This window comes from Nematostella vectensis, chromosome 3, assembly GCF_932526225.1.
Source record: "Nematostella vectensis chromosome 3, jaNemVect1.1, whole genome shotgun sequence".
In the NCBI taxonomy this organism is placed as follows: Eukaryota; Metazoa; Cnidaria; class Anthozoa; order Actiniaria; family Edwardsiidae; genus Nematostella; species Nematostella vectensis.
In genome coordinates this window covers 10,470,224-10,486,170 of record NC_064036.1, presented here as the reverse complement: position 1 = coordinate 10,486,170, position 15,947 = coordinate 10,470,224, and the positions used below count along the sequence as shown (strand labels likewise).

Below are 15,947 nucleotides of genomic sequence, written 5' to 3'. Positions count from 1 at the left end.
AAGTCTCGAATAATAAACAGATAAAAGTAAATTCTAGTGATTTTCCACAACCTTTCTGCATAAAAAGCACATTCCGTTTGAAAAAGTCGAAGCATTCCAGATCCTTCTAAAAAAGTATATATAAAAAGGCTAGGCGCGTTTCTGATTCGCGCATGCGCTACTGCAGCTACTCTGACTAGCTTTATTTTCATTTTCGAAGTTCGTAGAAAACACAACACGGGTATACACCGTGTAAATTCCAAGCCTGACAAAATGAAAAAGGTTTTTAAAGATAAATAGTTTGATGCAGACTTTCAATGTGGCAATCTTGCCCATGGTAAATGTCTGAACACAAAAGGGCGATAGACTAAATCCCATCCAAAGTGAGAACGCCAAATCAAACATGGTGCTAATTCCATTCCAAGATTCTGTCTCCCAAGGTTTGTCAAACTCTTTTAACAAGACTCCGATAATGATATCTTGAATTTAAACTCTTGTATAGTGAATAGCTTAAGTTCCAGACAGCTCTAAGAACTCTAAAAAACTCATCTCCACACTTTGCACTTGCTAGAAAAACGTAAACATTAAGTATATAGACATCGTTTGTGTCTCCGACTCAACTAGTAGTACGCGTTTACTACAGTAGTAGTACGCATTCTACGATAATACTAAGATCTTTTGCCATTCATGGCATAAATATATTTGTTCTAGGATTGTTGTTATTCTAGATCAACTTTTAATTTTACTGATTCTGGCTCATTTTATTTGAATACTCAACCAAGAATGATAACATGTGGCAAAAAGGCAAAACACGCTTCGTTTCCATCAGATGCGCAAAATTATAAAAATACTTTTTTGTGATAATCTAAAGTCATTTTTCTCGTCTATACTTAAGTAAACGTTTTTATGTTCTGTTTTTTTTTTTTTTTTTTTTTGACTGCGTAGCAAAAAAACACTTGATATGGTGCTCGGTAGTTCAGAATCCTGTGTGTAGTTTGGGGATTCCCCAAACACCCTATTTGTTATGACGCAACGTTATCGTTGTTTTGCATTTGATCACGGTTATCGGCGGTTTCTATTTTATTTCAATAAAATATAATTTTTTGGTGTTATAATTTTTCGATTATTTCACTGTTATTTATTTATTGATTTACTTATTTTTTATTTATTTATTGAATTTATCGATTGAATTTATCGATTGATTGATTGATTGATTGATTGATTAAAATATAAAATTGCTGATGGTTCAAGTTTTCATGAGTCGAACCGTACGGAATGTAATGTTTTCAAAATATATTTCCATCAGATGAGTCGAAACTATGAGGGATTTTTATTTAAAATGTGAATAAAATTGTTCAATATGCTAATGTTTCTAAGGCTTGATTTCAACATTTTCGCCAGATTGCTTTAGCTAAATGAATGATAAATAAAAAAAGAAACATGAATTTGCCCTTATTTGAAAGCCATATGCTGGAGGTATTTATCTTTTGTTTACTCAACAAAATTAGGGACATCATTATTATTATTATTTTTTTTTGCAGCATCCTATCCCACAACTAGTATTTATCGACCATCCAAAGCAAAAATTGTGATCCTAAAGCAGAGACGGGATATTGTTTACAATATACCTCTTGGCCAAACTGCAGGTGGTGGAAGCCAGATAGATGCTGTTCTTGACGCCTGTCAGTTAAATGGCTTGGGTGATATAAGCATTGGCTCTTGTCCTATTGTTGCCATTCAAGTGCTTGTTGCTGTTAAAGATATATGCTCTGGAGAGATATGGGATTGTGATGCAATTGTCAGGCAAAACCAGATTCTATTGATGGTAAGAGAACAACTATTTATTTGTGTCAGGAAACTAACTGTTATTTTCTTTTGGATTGGTAATTATGTTTGGTGACTAGTAAGGTTGTCCAATTCCTTTTCTCTAGGCTTAAAGTTATGCCTACTTAAATAACTGCACAATTTAATCTATTATATGATAAAAACACTGCATCCATCCAAAACATTTGTTGGAAAGTAAATTCTGTGAGAATTTACCTTAAAGTTTGACCCATTTTATCCCCTTCTGTAAGGCATTTTCCAATATTGACAATCTATTCTGTTTTGATTACATAATTTTTTTCTGTATATTATGTATTTAATCTATTATTCTTTTCCTTTTTTTTAGGGAGATAGTGGCGAATTCAAGCTCACTGCGCATGTGTTGGAGCCTACAGCCTGGGTGTTAGGAAAGAAAACTGATTTTTATGGCAATCAGCTTCCCAAGAATGAGTGTACACTGGTGTGTTTGCTGCCTGCTGCACAGCCCTTGACTTACAATGTCAGATTCACGCTTGTTCATTGTCATGGCCTGACAGGTACAAATCAATATATTCTACAAGCATTATGTAGACAATCAACATCTCAACTCACATGTTAATCATTTTTTTCCATCAACAGATAGAGAGCTTGACTGCACCAACTTTCTCATTTCGACATTTGAAAGGGGATTAGACTTGGCAGACCAGCAAACTGGAGAATTAGAAAGCATTGAAAAACCAGTTAATAAACTTCGCATGACAGGTGTATGGAACTGTTCTAACAAAGACAAACAAACAATAAAAAAATAAACAAAGAGACAGACAAACAAAACAAACAAAATAGATAACTTTTTTCTTTCACCTTAAAAGGAATTCTTGCATCAAAAAAAGGTCGCACCATTGTTAAAAAGTTTCAGGATCTTGGTGATGATGGTAAGTCCTCCCTTAGAGATTTAGTATCTCATAAAGAAGGCTGTCATATGCCTTATAACAGTCATTTAGCTGCAGGGAGGAAGAGGCTGGGCTTAGGCTAGGGAATTTCAGTGCCCTTTTTTGCATTGGTAAGTCAACTTTTGGTCCTCTGGTATGTAGTCAAATCCGACAATAAACGTCCAGTGGAGATACTGCAAAGGCATAAAAAAACCCTTTTTGTTTTTTTGGATTGGGCAGATTTTAAAACTTACTCTCCCCAGGCCCCACCCCCTGCACCCCCAGAAAAATCAGGTCCCCTTTTTTGGATTTGGCACCCCCCAAGGAAAATCCTGGGTACAGGCCTAAAACCTTAGAGTGGGCCAGAAAATGGGGCCAGCACCACCACCCGCCACTCTCTTGCTCCTTGCTCTGGTGCCTGGTTTTAGCTGCAATTTGGAATATGAATCGACAGTCATGCAATAAAATAGTGACCACAATCCTAGGGGGAAATATTTGATCACTTTTTAGTGCGTTTTTATTGATTAACTAGGTTTCTATGATGAGTTTATGAGAAATAAAGACTTGCTTTTTGAGAGGGTAAGCAGTGGAAAGTTACAACTGGATGCTGACACTTTACTAGCTGTACGGCTTGAGGTGTGTATTGTGATTATAAGTAACTTAACTCGTACACATGATAAAGAGGAGTAAAGCTTTGATTGAACTCCCATACCCCTTGTATTTAGTGGGGTCCCAGTATTTTTTATTTTTTATTTTTGTGACTGGTTTGAAGCAAATTCTATCCATTCTGAATGTACAGGGGAACACTCCTACCCTGCCTCCCCTCTCTGGTTGGAAATTTTAGAAGAAACATATAGGAGACGAATTCCATAAATTTACCCTTGCCATAATTTTTTATATATATATTGGGGCTCGGGTTCCTCCCATTTTGAAATCGCGCGTCTGACACTGTAAAGCTCTTACATATCCCATCCGATGATTGTGTGAAAACAGACAAAAAATTCAAGGTACAATATTATTCTTGTTTATTTGATTTCACAGCAATCAATTATTGAATTTGGCCAGAACCTGATGGATGATTGCCTTGCAACTTGTGAGTCTATCATCAAAGAAGCACATTCTTGCCCAAACTCCTACTTTCTCTGGACAAAGGCTTTCTACATCATGTCTGCAGTGCACCGGCAGAGGAATGAGTATGCTCTTGGGCAAGAGTACATGACTCGCTCTACCGAGGTAGCTAATGGGGAGATTTGCATGAGGCAATTGTAATGCTATGTTTCCACTTGGAGATATTAACACTGTGTCTACATGTGGTAATTCAGGGCCGTAGCTGGGGGTGGGGCACTGGGGGCACGTGCCCCCCCCCAATATTTTCAAAAATTTTAAGAAAATGACAGGTAGGGGCGTGGCTGTGCTGCACATTGTTTCTTAATGTGTCTGTGTCGTTCCCCCAATAATTCGAGGTTTGCTACGGCTATGTAATAGTAACACTCTTTGTACATATGGCAATTGTAATGCTATGTTTCCACTTGGAGATATTAACACTGTGTCTACATGTGGTAATTCAGGGCCGTAGCTGGGGGTGGGGCACTGGGGGCACGTGCCCCCCCCCCCCCCCCCCCAATATTTTCAAAACTTTTAAGAAAATGACAGGTAGGGGCGTGGCTGTGCCGCACATTGTTTCTTAATGTGTCTGTGTCGTTCCCCCAATAATTCGAGGTTTGCTACGGCTATGTAATAGTAACACTCTTTGTACATATGGCAATTGTAAAGCTACGTTTGCACTTGGAGATGTAAACACTATGTCTACATGTGGTAATAGTAACATTGTTTGTACATGCATAGCCATATAGCAGACCGCGAATTATTGGGGGCACGATACAGAAACAGTAAGAAAATAATTGTAGGGGGGGGACAGCCACGCCACTACTGGTCATTTTCCTTATAATTTTTTAACATACTGGGGGGGGGGAGACGTGCTATGGCCCTGATATGGCGATTGTAAGACTATGGTTACATGTGTCTTTTGTAACACTTCGCTTACATGAGACGATTGAAACACTAGGTTTTCACGTGGCAATTATAGCACCGCAATTTGCACGTGGTTATTATAACACTGCGTCTACAGGAGGCGAGTGAAACAACGCGTCTACACGAGGGCAATTGAAACACTGCGTTTAAATGTAGCGATTTTGACACTACGTTTACACGTGGCGATTGTAACACTTTGTTTCTATATGGCGGTTGTAACACTGCGTTTACACAAGGCGGTTGTAACACTTTGTTTGTATAAGGCGATTGTAACAGTGCGTTCACCTAGGCGACTGCTCGACTGAACCGCTTTGTTTGTATAAGGCGATTGTAACAGTGCGTTCACCTAGGCGACTGCTCGACTGAACCGCTTTGTTTGTATAAGGCGATTGTAACAGTGCGTTCACCTAGGCGACTGCTCGACTGAACCGCTTTGTTTGTATAAGGAGATTGTAACAGTGCGTTCACCTAGGCGACTGCTCGACTGAACCGCTTTGTTTGTATAAGGAGATTGTAACACTGCGTTTACGTAAGGCAATTGAAACACTGCGCCTACAATAGTGACGATAGATAATGACGATAGTTTAAGTGAAACCTTTTGCACAGACTCCCTCTTACCTTTTAACCTACTACTGCTTTTTTTTAGTGCGTGCAGCCTCTAGCCATATGCGAAGAAACTGCAGTGAACCGTTACAACATGGGCGCCCTGCTGGCAGAGAGAGCCGCAACAGAGGGGATCTCAGAAGACCAGATGAAGCAAGCAGAACAATACTTCGAGCAAGTAGAGTTGCTATGGAAAGAACAAAAGGAAAATCCTAGCAACCGTGACGTCATTCGATCCTATATTCGGCTAATCATGCTTCATCTCAAGTCCTCTCGCAAGTCATTCCCAAGCACAAGGTAGACCACCACGGAACCGACGGCTGCAAACTTGTGTAGTGGAGGGCGTATTTTGTTTGAATCTAGGCTTGTTGTCATAACTTTTATTACCATTTAAAGGTGTCAGGGGCGGATAGAGGGGGATTGATTGGGTGGATATCCACCCCCCCCCCCCCTTTTTGAGTAAAAAAAATGAAAAGTCACTTTGTTTGAAGAAAATAAATATCTGAGGGACGGGAAGTACTTTCCATTTTCCTTCGCCTGCTTGACTTTGCTGACGCGACAAATCCAATTCAGCTTGAAGTATTGTAAGATCTATGTAGTGACCTACCAAGAACCACTTGATCAGTTATAAGCTGTCTATCTGGCCATTATCCACCCCCCATTTTGAAATCCTGGATCCGCCGCTGGGTGTACATACACCACCTTTAACGTTGCTTTTGCAAACCCCTTTGTCTGTTTGCTTTATGTTATCTATGACAGCCAACTAATCCACGTCTTTTTAGGGACGAGATTCATATGGACAGGATCTTGCGAGCGCAAATGGTGGTGAACCATGTTGAGCACCACCTCATGTCGTCCTGTCCGGGCCGTCTACGTGCTACTTTCCTGATAAGCAAGGCAGACGTGTACATCCGCAAGGCCCTTGTCAAAGGAAACGATCAACTCACAACCCTTGACGACCGAGCAGCGGATTTGCGCAAAGGTATACTGAAATCTTTTTTAAGTACCACGGGAGTATTTGGGAGTATTTTCTTTGCACAGCATGTTTCTAACAATTTACAACTATCCTGTTTTACATCTGGCTGTATTTGTGGAATTCCGACTTTCCAGCTTCGACGCCTACAGATTGGAGTTCAACCTCGTTCCCAGGGTCCTCCCTGGAAAGATAGAAAGGGCACTGTAAACGAGGTTTAGAATAAGTTATTAGAATTAGTAAGTTATTAGTGAATTATTATTCCCACTAATTGACTCTATGCGATCGTTTTAGCGCAAACTGTCCTTCAGGAATCCCGAAGAATAAGCAAACGACTCAAGTTGCGTAAAGAGATCGACGGAATCGACGATCGACAAGAGCATATCACCGCTCTTCTAGAAGGAGGCCTACAGGAGCTTGACTTTACAGCTAGGAATAGCACGACTGGACTGCACGGAGCGCAAGAGAGAAATTCACCATGCGAAAACGATTGTTTTGAAGACCTGCTTAATAACTTGTCGTTGGAGGATGATGGTGATGGAAGGTTGAATGAACAGTGTACCGAATAGCGAAGTAGCGCAATATTACGTGGTTGCTACTGATGGTTGTATATTGTCGGAACAAGAACGATTCGATAACTTGTAGCGGCCGCTAAGTTGCGGTAAAACAAGGTCGCAGACCCGACACTAGGATAAACGAGATAAAATCCTTTTTTAATTATAATGATGATGATCATTGACTTTTTCCATGGTGTAGATGGTTTCTTAATTTATTTTATGTTAAATATTTATTTTGTTCTTACTTTGTACATGAACGCTATATTAAATCTTATGTGACGCAAAGCAGAAATCAATAAATAGCAAAAGAATATCCTGGAGTCAGATTCTATTGTTTTCATAAATAGAAGAAAGAAATGTACGAAACCAGAAGTGTGGACGTCATAGTGTGAATCTAGCTTTGTCGCTAATGCGAATCAGCTCTTTGTCAACCTTACAGCAGGAACTGTTTATTGCACCTGCATCTCTACTAGCACCCAGACCCTCACGCGTAAAAAAGGGGGAAGCACGCCCCCCCCCTCTCCCCCCCTCCTTTTTTAATCATGTCTTGAAAGGACAACTCTGTTTCATTCATTCATCACACACGTAAGATAAAATATTTTATTTCAAAAACTATTTTAACATTTAATTTATGTATTATTGTAATATTACACAAGGCACTCGCTTCTGCTAGTTATCAAGATTCCATCACGTGAGCCCTAAGCGGTGTCACGCCGGGATGCGTCACGGCCCCCCTCCATGTCACGCAAGAAAGACCCACGATCTGGCATCTTATTTGGTACAACACTATGTAATTCATATTCGAGCAATCTTTCCTCATTCAGTCGAGAGTTGTAACGGTGCCCTGTCACACCATTTTGGGACGAGTCACGGTCTGGTGTCATGCCAAATGAGGAATTGTCCTGACCCCGTGTAATGTCACCGTGACCCGTTACATCACGCAATGTGGACTCGAGGTTCTGGTTGCTCTGTACAGCATTAAATAAGTCGTTTTCGAGGCCAGGTTGCTCGCGGTTTGCCATAGTCTTCAGGACTCTTTTCTTTGAATGCGAGAGCCTTTTATTTCTATCACTTTTTAATTCTATTTGAAGCTCCTGGGCTATTTCTAACTCTTTTTCTAAATCCTTTTCGTCGTTGTTTTTGGCGTTTATTTGATTGTTGACATTCAGTTGCCTATCCAGTTCTTCGTCTTGTGCATGTTGAGCGAATGCCACTGTAGGAAATACATTCTCCTCTTTCTCGGAATCGGTTGGGAGCTCATGTGTTTCTGTTTTATGCGCTTCTTTATGCTTGTTTGACATACTCAAACGAACTGTTGGACCCGTCGATTCATCGGGCTTCGTTAACATTTCGGTTATAGGTTTGGATAGGTTCGGAGTATTTTCGGGCATCAATGTTGAATGCTCGGGCGTTGATAACCTCTCGGTAGAAAGTTCGGGTGCCATGGTTGAACGCATTAATGAGCTCGTCTCGTGTTCGGCCACCGATAAACTTCCGGTTGTGTGTTCGGGCCTATCGGTCACTCTCTCGGTAGGGAGCTCAACCGCCTTTGTACTTTGTCCATTCATCAGCTCGTCAGTCTTCGTCATGTGTTCGGGGAGTTTTGTGAATCTCAACTGCATAACTTCTTCCCCTGTCGCTGCTGCTTGTTCCTCGTGGTTCGGTGGCACTGGCGCCGTGTAATTCTGAGATGGGATGGGCGTGGTTATCAGTGTAGATTGTGGTACTGTCCCTACAAAGCATTGACAATATGAGTTTAAAATGGTGACGCATCAAACGTAATCAACGTCATTACTCATTTCTTTCGTCCTATCTTCTGTCCTACGACACTGTAAGCCACTATAAACATATACACACATTATTTCATGCGCGCACCCTGCCGCCCCTTGTGTACGCGCCTAATATTGTAGTACAAAGATACACAGGCTGCTTTGAATATTTGCTCGTACAATTATTAAAGGAGGAGAGCCAAGGCTGGTTTTGGTTTTGTAAATACAAAAGAACCATTACCTCTGTTTGCAAGCCCTTGTTCTCCCACAGCTAGCATTTGAAGTAAATACTTGTCTTCAGTAGTCACCGAGGATGCAGGTGTAGTGGGGTGTTCACCACGCATAGTCACGTGGTCACCACGTGTAGTCACGTATTCACCATGTTTAGTCACTTGTTCACCACGCATAGTCACGTGGTCACCACGTGTAGTCACGTATTCACCATGTTTAGTCACTTGTTCACCACGCATAGTCACGTGTTCACCATGTGTAGTCACGTGTTCACCGCGTGTAGTTACGTGTTCACCACGTGTTGTTACGAGGTTGGTATGTGCAGTCACATGACTTGATATCGAAGGTGTCGATGGGACTGCTGTGGTGGCCGCGTGCGAGCTCGACGTGAGGTTCGCCACTGGTTCTGTATCAGATAAAAAGGCTATTGCTGCTTGTGGTATTTTGCTTTAATGTAGAAGTATATTTAACAATTATAGCATTTCCATTGAGGTGGATAGTGGGTTCGAGGTAGATAATTTTAAAGCCACTTTCCGCCGAAATGGAAATGGTATAATTGTTTAAGTATATACAACGAGCTTTAATGCAATTTTCTTTTAAAAAACTTTTGCAAATCGGCTGTTATTCCCGCAAGTTCGCTTGATTTCAGGGCGCAGCAAAATATCCACCTCCTAGGAGGTGTATATTGCATTGTATCCCGAGTTTCTCAATCAATCAAATCGCTTGTTTTTGCGAAGTTCCCGAGTTTTATATACTAAAATTACGCATACCCTCTCCCTAACCTTTCTGTACCTCTGTACCCTAACCTTTCTGTCCTTACCCTGCTCCTCCCCCATGGGTTATTACCCTGCTCCTCCCCCATGGGTTAAAACCTTGCTCCTTCCCCATGCGTTATTACCCTGCCCCTCCCCCATGAGTTATAAACCTGCTCCTCCCCCATGGGTTATTACACTGCTCCTCCCCCATGGGTTATTACCCTGCTCCTCCCCCATGGGTTATTACCCTGCTCCTCCCCCATGGGTTATTACCCTGCCCCTCCCCCATGGGTTATTACCCTGCTCTTCCCTGATGGGTTATTACCCTGCTCCTCCCCCATGGGTTATTACCCTGCTCCTCCCCCATGGGTTATAAACCTGCTCCTCCCTGATGGGTTATTACCCTGCCCCTCCCCCATGGGTTATTACCCTGCTCCTCCCCCATGGGTTATTAGCCTGCTCCTCCCCCATGGGTTATTACCCTGCTCCTCCCCCATGGGTTATTACCCTGCCCCTCCCCCATGGGTTATTACCCTGCTCTTCCCTGATGGGTTATTACCCTGCCCCTCCCCCATGGGTTATTACCCTGCTCTTCCCTGATGGGTTATTACCCTGCCCCTCCCCCATGGGTTATTACCCTGCCCCTCCCCCATGGGTTATTAGCCTGCTCCTCCCCCATGGGTTATTACCCTGCCCCTCCCCCATGGGTTATTACCCTGCTCCTCCCTCATAGGTTATTACCCTGCTCCTCCCCCATGGGTTATTACCCTGCCACTCCCCCATGGGTTATTACCCTGCTCCTCCCCCATGGGTTATTAGCCTGTTCCTCCCCCATGGGTTATTACCCTGCTCCTCCCCCATGGGTTATTACCCTGTTCCTCCCCCACGGGTTATTACCCTTGCCTCTCCCCTAAAAAAATATGTCCAAAAGATGTATCCCCAGTTGTCCCAAGGGCATTGGATCGATGCATTATTGCCATTACCTTTCGTAGAGTGAGTCAGATCGGTCAAGTTCCCGATTTCTATCAGAGCTGCTATGATTACTTTTTTGAGTACAAGTACCTGCAGAGTCAACAAAAACTCAGTTAACAATCAGTCATTCAAAGGCTAGTCAGTCAAAACAACTAGTTATTTACCGTCAGTCAATAACTAGTTAGTTAACCAGTAAGTAGCAAACAAGATTCCTTTTGTGTGAAAAAGGTTACCTCGTGATCCGTCAGCTTTCTGATGGCTGCCTTCGAATTTAGCGCTTGCAAAATCGCTGAAACGCTTTGCTTACTGAACACGGGACGGCTTTGCGGTTTGGCTTCTTTAACCTGCTCTTGCAAGTCATTCACCACGTCAGTGTACATCCGCTTGAGCATGCGCATTTTCTCAGCCTTTGAGAGGTTTTCTTTAATAGCTTCTTCTTCAACCTTGAGAGCCTCGAGTCGGCGCAACTGCAAGTGTGTAAGATTACTTTAAGTATTAATTTCGAATGGTATTTAAAGGTACTGGTAGCTATCCTGGCAACTTTGGTTGACATGAGCTTATACAATGGAATGTGACACTACCGTTGTTACCTTTGTTTTCACAGACATGATCTTTATTAGCCAATCAGCGTGGCAACGAAATGCTTTATTGCACATAAGAACACGACAGAATCCTCCTACTTATGATGCTCTTGTCAATAAAATAACTGTGATTCTCGTTCTTCTTTATGGTGGCCACGGTAGCAGGTAACGTAACTCTTAACAAGACTGGAGTTTCACGCTTACCTTGAGGGCAGACAGATGGTACTTCTCCATGTCTCCCTCCACGAGTTCTTCCAGTCTTCTTAGGCGAGCGTCCCTGTTGTCTTCATCCTCTAACTCCAGCCTCGCTCTCACGTGTGACGTCACCCTCTCGCTCAGGCCCTTTCGCTGGTGCGGGGTAAGGTTAAGCTCTCCTGACAGGACTTTTACACTGGCGTGGATCATCTGCTTAGACTACAACAAGGAATAGAGAGTGATCACTATGATTCGATATTCGATAAGCTATTCGTTTAACCGAGTTAGTGAGTAAAAACTCACTCTCATTAAACCAGTTTGCCATTTACTCGAAAAAATATTTTCGTTGTGTTTCCTTAATAGGAAATACAGAACATCATAAATGGATTAACTTCAAACAAGACTGCAAACATAGGAAAAATTCCGTGCTTTTATGGTAGATGTTCATAAAAGATACGACAAATGAGTGGGCGTTTTTGTTCGATATTACTCTTTTCAGATGTTTGTTGCAGCTGGACATCATCTACCCAAGCACAGCACAACGCCCACCTGCCTCTTGAACTCACTTGTCGCGTAGTCAAGTTGAATCGAAAGGCGATTTCTTCCAGCATATCTTCCAGGACAGCGATCACGTCTTCGGTCTTTTCCTCACGTTGTGGCTCATGCGGCAGGATATTTTGCCTTGCGGCTAAATAAAGGACAAGAGAGAACTAACTTAGTTAGGTTCGAGTACAAGTCACATCAGTAAGTAACCAAGTAAGTAACTTGTACAAGTCACATCAGTAAGTAACCAAGTAAGTAACTTGTACAAGTCACATCAGTAAGTAACCAAGTAAGTAACTTGTACAAGTCACATCAGTAAGTAACCAAGTAAGTAACTTGTACAAGTCACATCAGTAAGTAACCAAGTAAGTAACTTGTACAAGTCACATCAGTAAGTAACCAAGTAAGTAACTTGTACAAGTCACATCAGTAAGTAACCAAGTAAGTAACTTGTACAAGTCACATCAGTAAGTAACCAAGTAAGTAACTTGTACAAGTCACATCAGTAAGTAACCAAGTAAGTAACTTGTACAAGTCACATCAGTAAGTAACCAAGTAAGTAACTTGTACAAGTCACATCAGTAAGTAACCAAGTAAGTAACTTGTACAAGTCACATCAGTAAGTAACCAAGTAAGTAACTTGTACAAGTCACATCAGTAAGTAACCAAGTAAGTAACTTGTACAAGTCACATCAGTAAGTAACCAAGTAAGGAACTTGTACAAGTCACATCAGTAAGTAACCAAGTAAGTAACTTGTACAAGTCACATCAGTAAGTAACCAAGTAAGTAACTTGTACAAGTCACATCAGTAAGTAACCAAGTAAGTAACTTGTACAAGTCACATCAGTAAGTAACCAAGTAAGTAACTTGTACAAGTCACATCAGTAAGTAACCAAGTAAGTAACTTGTACAAGTCACACCAGTAAGTAACCAAGTAAGTAACTTGTACAAGTCACATCAGTAAGTAACCAAGTAAGTAACTTGTACATGTCACATCAGTAAGTAACCAAGTAAGTAACTTGTACAAGTCACATCAGTAAGTAACCAAGTAAGTAACTTGTACAAGTCACATCAGTAAGTAACCAAGTAAGTAACTTGTACAAGTCACATCAGTAAGTAACCAAGTAAGTAACTTGTACAAGTCACATCAGTAAGTAACCAAGTAAGTAACTTGTACAAGTCACATCAGTAAGTAACCAAGTAAGTAACTTGTACATGTCACATCAGTAAGTAACCAAGTAAGTAACTTGTACAAGTCACATCAGTAAGTAACCAAGTAAGTAACTTGTACATGTCACATCAGTAAGTAACCAAGTAAGTAACTTGTACAAGTCACATCAGTAAGTAACCAAGTAAGTAACTTGTACAAGTCACATCAGTAAGTAACCAAGTAAGTAACTTGTACAAGTCACATCAGTATGTAACCAAGTAAGTAACTTGTACAAGTCACATCAGTAAGTAACCAAGTAAGTAACTTGTACAAGTCACATCAGTAAGTAACCAAGTAAGTAACTTGTACAAGTCACATCAGTAAGTAACCAAGTAAGTAACTTGTACATGTCACATCAGTAAGTAACCAAGTAAGTAACTTGTACAAGTCACATCAGTAAGTAACCAAGTAAGTAACTTGTACAAGTCACATCAGTAAGTAACCAAGTAAGTAACTTGTACAAGTCACATCAGTAAGTAACCAAGTAAGTAACTTGAACTGGAGGACTTTCCCGTTTAGAGTGTTAGACATTTCATCGCCATCCCTCCCCCCCCCTAAATACTTCCGGGCGCTAGACGTCCTCGCACCGCCGAGCACCCAAAGTGTGACGAACCTCTTACGCATGGCCTAATATCAAAAGCCCGGGGGCGCTCAGATCTGGCCCGGGGCGCACTCGGCTTCTTGACTGTGTGCAAAAATGCGTCAGCGCACCCAATATAGCAAATCTGGCTTGTCTCAAATCTGAGTCAGCCTAATCCCATGCGTTTCAAAGCGGGTTTCCTGTGGTGGGTAAGAGTGGGTGAGCTCGCCACAGACCCCGCATGTTCTCGATTTATGCGAGCACAGGAAAGCCAGTATTTCAATACTTTAAAAAGCCATAAAATTACTTACTAGGACTTGGATGGATGGGTTTAACTTTCTCTGAATTAAGGTACATCGTCTATCATATACAATAAGATAGGAGGTTAGTTAGGACATGGCACCGAATTAATGAGAATCAGAAAGATAAAAGGTTAAAGACCCTTGTAGACAAAGAAGAAACCCAACAAAATTTGGTTCGCGCATGGCTTTACAAAATCAGCAACATTGAAAAGTTTGATTTTGAAGTAAAGGACCAAAAATGCTGAGGCAAGGTCTGCGAAGAATTTATTTTAGCGTGAAGCTCTGCTACCTACCACAAGTTCATGAATTCCAGATTTGACCTTGGCGTACTCGGATTCGAGGTTGTTTTTCAAGACATAGTGTGCAGCTCGGTCGACCAGAATTTGTAACTTAGGAGGGGAGGGAAGGGACAACCTTCTCACGATGGCCTTGGCAGCCTTCCGAATCATAATGTACTCCTCTGTGTTCTGCAAGATTATATCGTCATGTTTAGGGAAAACAAATATTTGCTGCTCTTGTACAGCTACCCATCCCTTTGGGCTGTGAAGTAAAGTGTGTTAGAAACGAGTCACAAGAAGAGAGATCACGGAACATTTTGGGTCAACCCCCCCTCCCCACAATATCCCATCATATAACTTGAATCCCGGGGGTTGTTCTTCCCTTTCGAACTGATACGGATGCTTGTGTATTTTTAGGGGCAAAATTGGGCCTCAGGTATTTTTTGGGGGTATCCGAGAAAAAAATAGGCTTTTCTCTTAGAAATGGTATTTTTAATGCTTTTTTGAGGTATTTTTAGGGTAGCAATTTTTGTTGTGCAGGTATTTTTAGGGGTATTTTTCGAATTTCCCGACGAACATCCCTATCACTTTTATCCTGAAGAATCCCCCCCTCCCTCCGGGGGGAAGTGAATATACCTCATTTCCAGGTATGTTTAGATGCCCAAAGATATCTGAAGGTCGGTGGCTGTCAATGACCTCTGCAAATATGACCACATGTTATTAAGAAAATGGCCTGAGTACCAGACATTGGTAATTGCAAACGTGGATATTTTTGCGAATAGTAACTTTCATCGAGCGCGACTTTTCGCGCGCTCTTGTGTTGGCGCGCGGTAATTTTTTGCAAGAAGTGTTCTTACCTCTAGGTGGAAAGTCTTCACTTCCATTATTGTCTCCTCTCTACAATCGAACGCAAATAACAATAAATTTATTATTTGTCATCGCGAAAACTCTCACCTAAGAGCAACATTCTCGGGTTTCCGTGATAGCCAAAATTTATCACTAATTTTACCACCAAGATATTCCTAATATTTCCCCCCCAAAAATTAACCGATTCGATAACTTCTTTTTCATTTCAATCGAGCTTTCAATCAAGTATCGGTTTGAAATCATCCATAACGACGTCAAAATTTTATTATTACCCTGTTGCTCATCACACTGCAGTACAACATAATAATTTCCATCGCTCCCCGTTAGCCATACAAGATATATTTTCAAACCCAATATGATTCTGAGTTACTTACCATAAAATGCAAGTCCCTAGTTCTGTCATCTCTAATAGGCACTGAACAGAGACAACAGAGACAACAACAACTAAAACACTTAAATACCAGCAACTCACAATAATGACAAATAAATTCAGGCTGTACATTAGCGGCAATGATTACAATTGTGGGAATTATTACCTTGTGAACTTCTTGCGACACAATAAAGAATGATCACAATGATGAAAGTAGCCATGTCAAATCTTTCAAGGTATTGAATCAACAAACATATCGACAGTCTCTGCCTAACACTTTTACATTTGTTATTCTAGCTGTTTTAAAGTTGGGAAGTCGGGGTCAGTGAAACCTGAATCCACTTCTATAAGTCTGGTATGTATAGAGTTTTCTCTTAGACGTCAATTAGCGTAACGAAACATCACGCAATTTACAACG

The 15,947-nt window shown here is 41.3% G+C and overlaps 2 protein-coding genes across 2 annotated transcripts; one reads left to right on the top strand and one right to left on the bottom strand.

The window, feature by feature from the left end:
* Nucleotides 1-57: 57 nt before the first annotated feature.
* On the top strand, nt 58-7,188 carry LOC116613998. Its single transcript, XM_048725797.1, has 10 exons — nt 58-419; nt 1,521-1,804; nt 2,150-2,339; nt 2,422-2,544; nt 2,652-2,714; nt 3,244-3,347; nt 3,753-3,944; nt 5,389-5,642; nt 6,128-6,327; nt 6,613-7,188. The coding sequence occupies exons 1-10, from the start codon at nt 383-385 to the stop codon at nt 6,885-6,887; spliced, it is 1,722 nt and encodes a 573-aa protein (XP_048581754.1). The 5' UTR covers nt 58-382; the 3' UTR covers nt 6,888-7,188.
* A 273-nt stretch (nt 7,189-7,461) lies between these two features.
* LOC116613997 lies at nt 7,462-15,897 on the bottom strand. The gene is made up of 12 exons (XM_032374527.2): nt 15,696-15,897; nt 15,534-15,574; nt 15,150-15,189; nt 14,929-14,990; nt 14,308-14,481; nt 14,024-14,072; nt 11,945-12,066; nt 11,388-11,597; nt 10,836-11,069; nt 10,614-10,692; nt 8,886-9,281; nt 7,462-8,607 (listed from the first exon to the last, which is right to left on the bottom strand). Exons 1-12 carry the CDS (start codon nt 15,748-15,750, stop codon nt 7,574-7,576), a joined length of 2,496 nt encoding a protein of 831 aa, XP_032230418.2. The 5' UTR covers nt 15,751-15,897; the 3' UTR covers nt 7,462-7,573.
* Nucleotides 15,898-15,947: the final 50 nt, after the last annotated feature.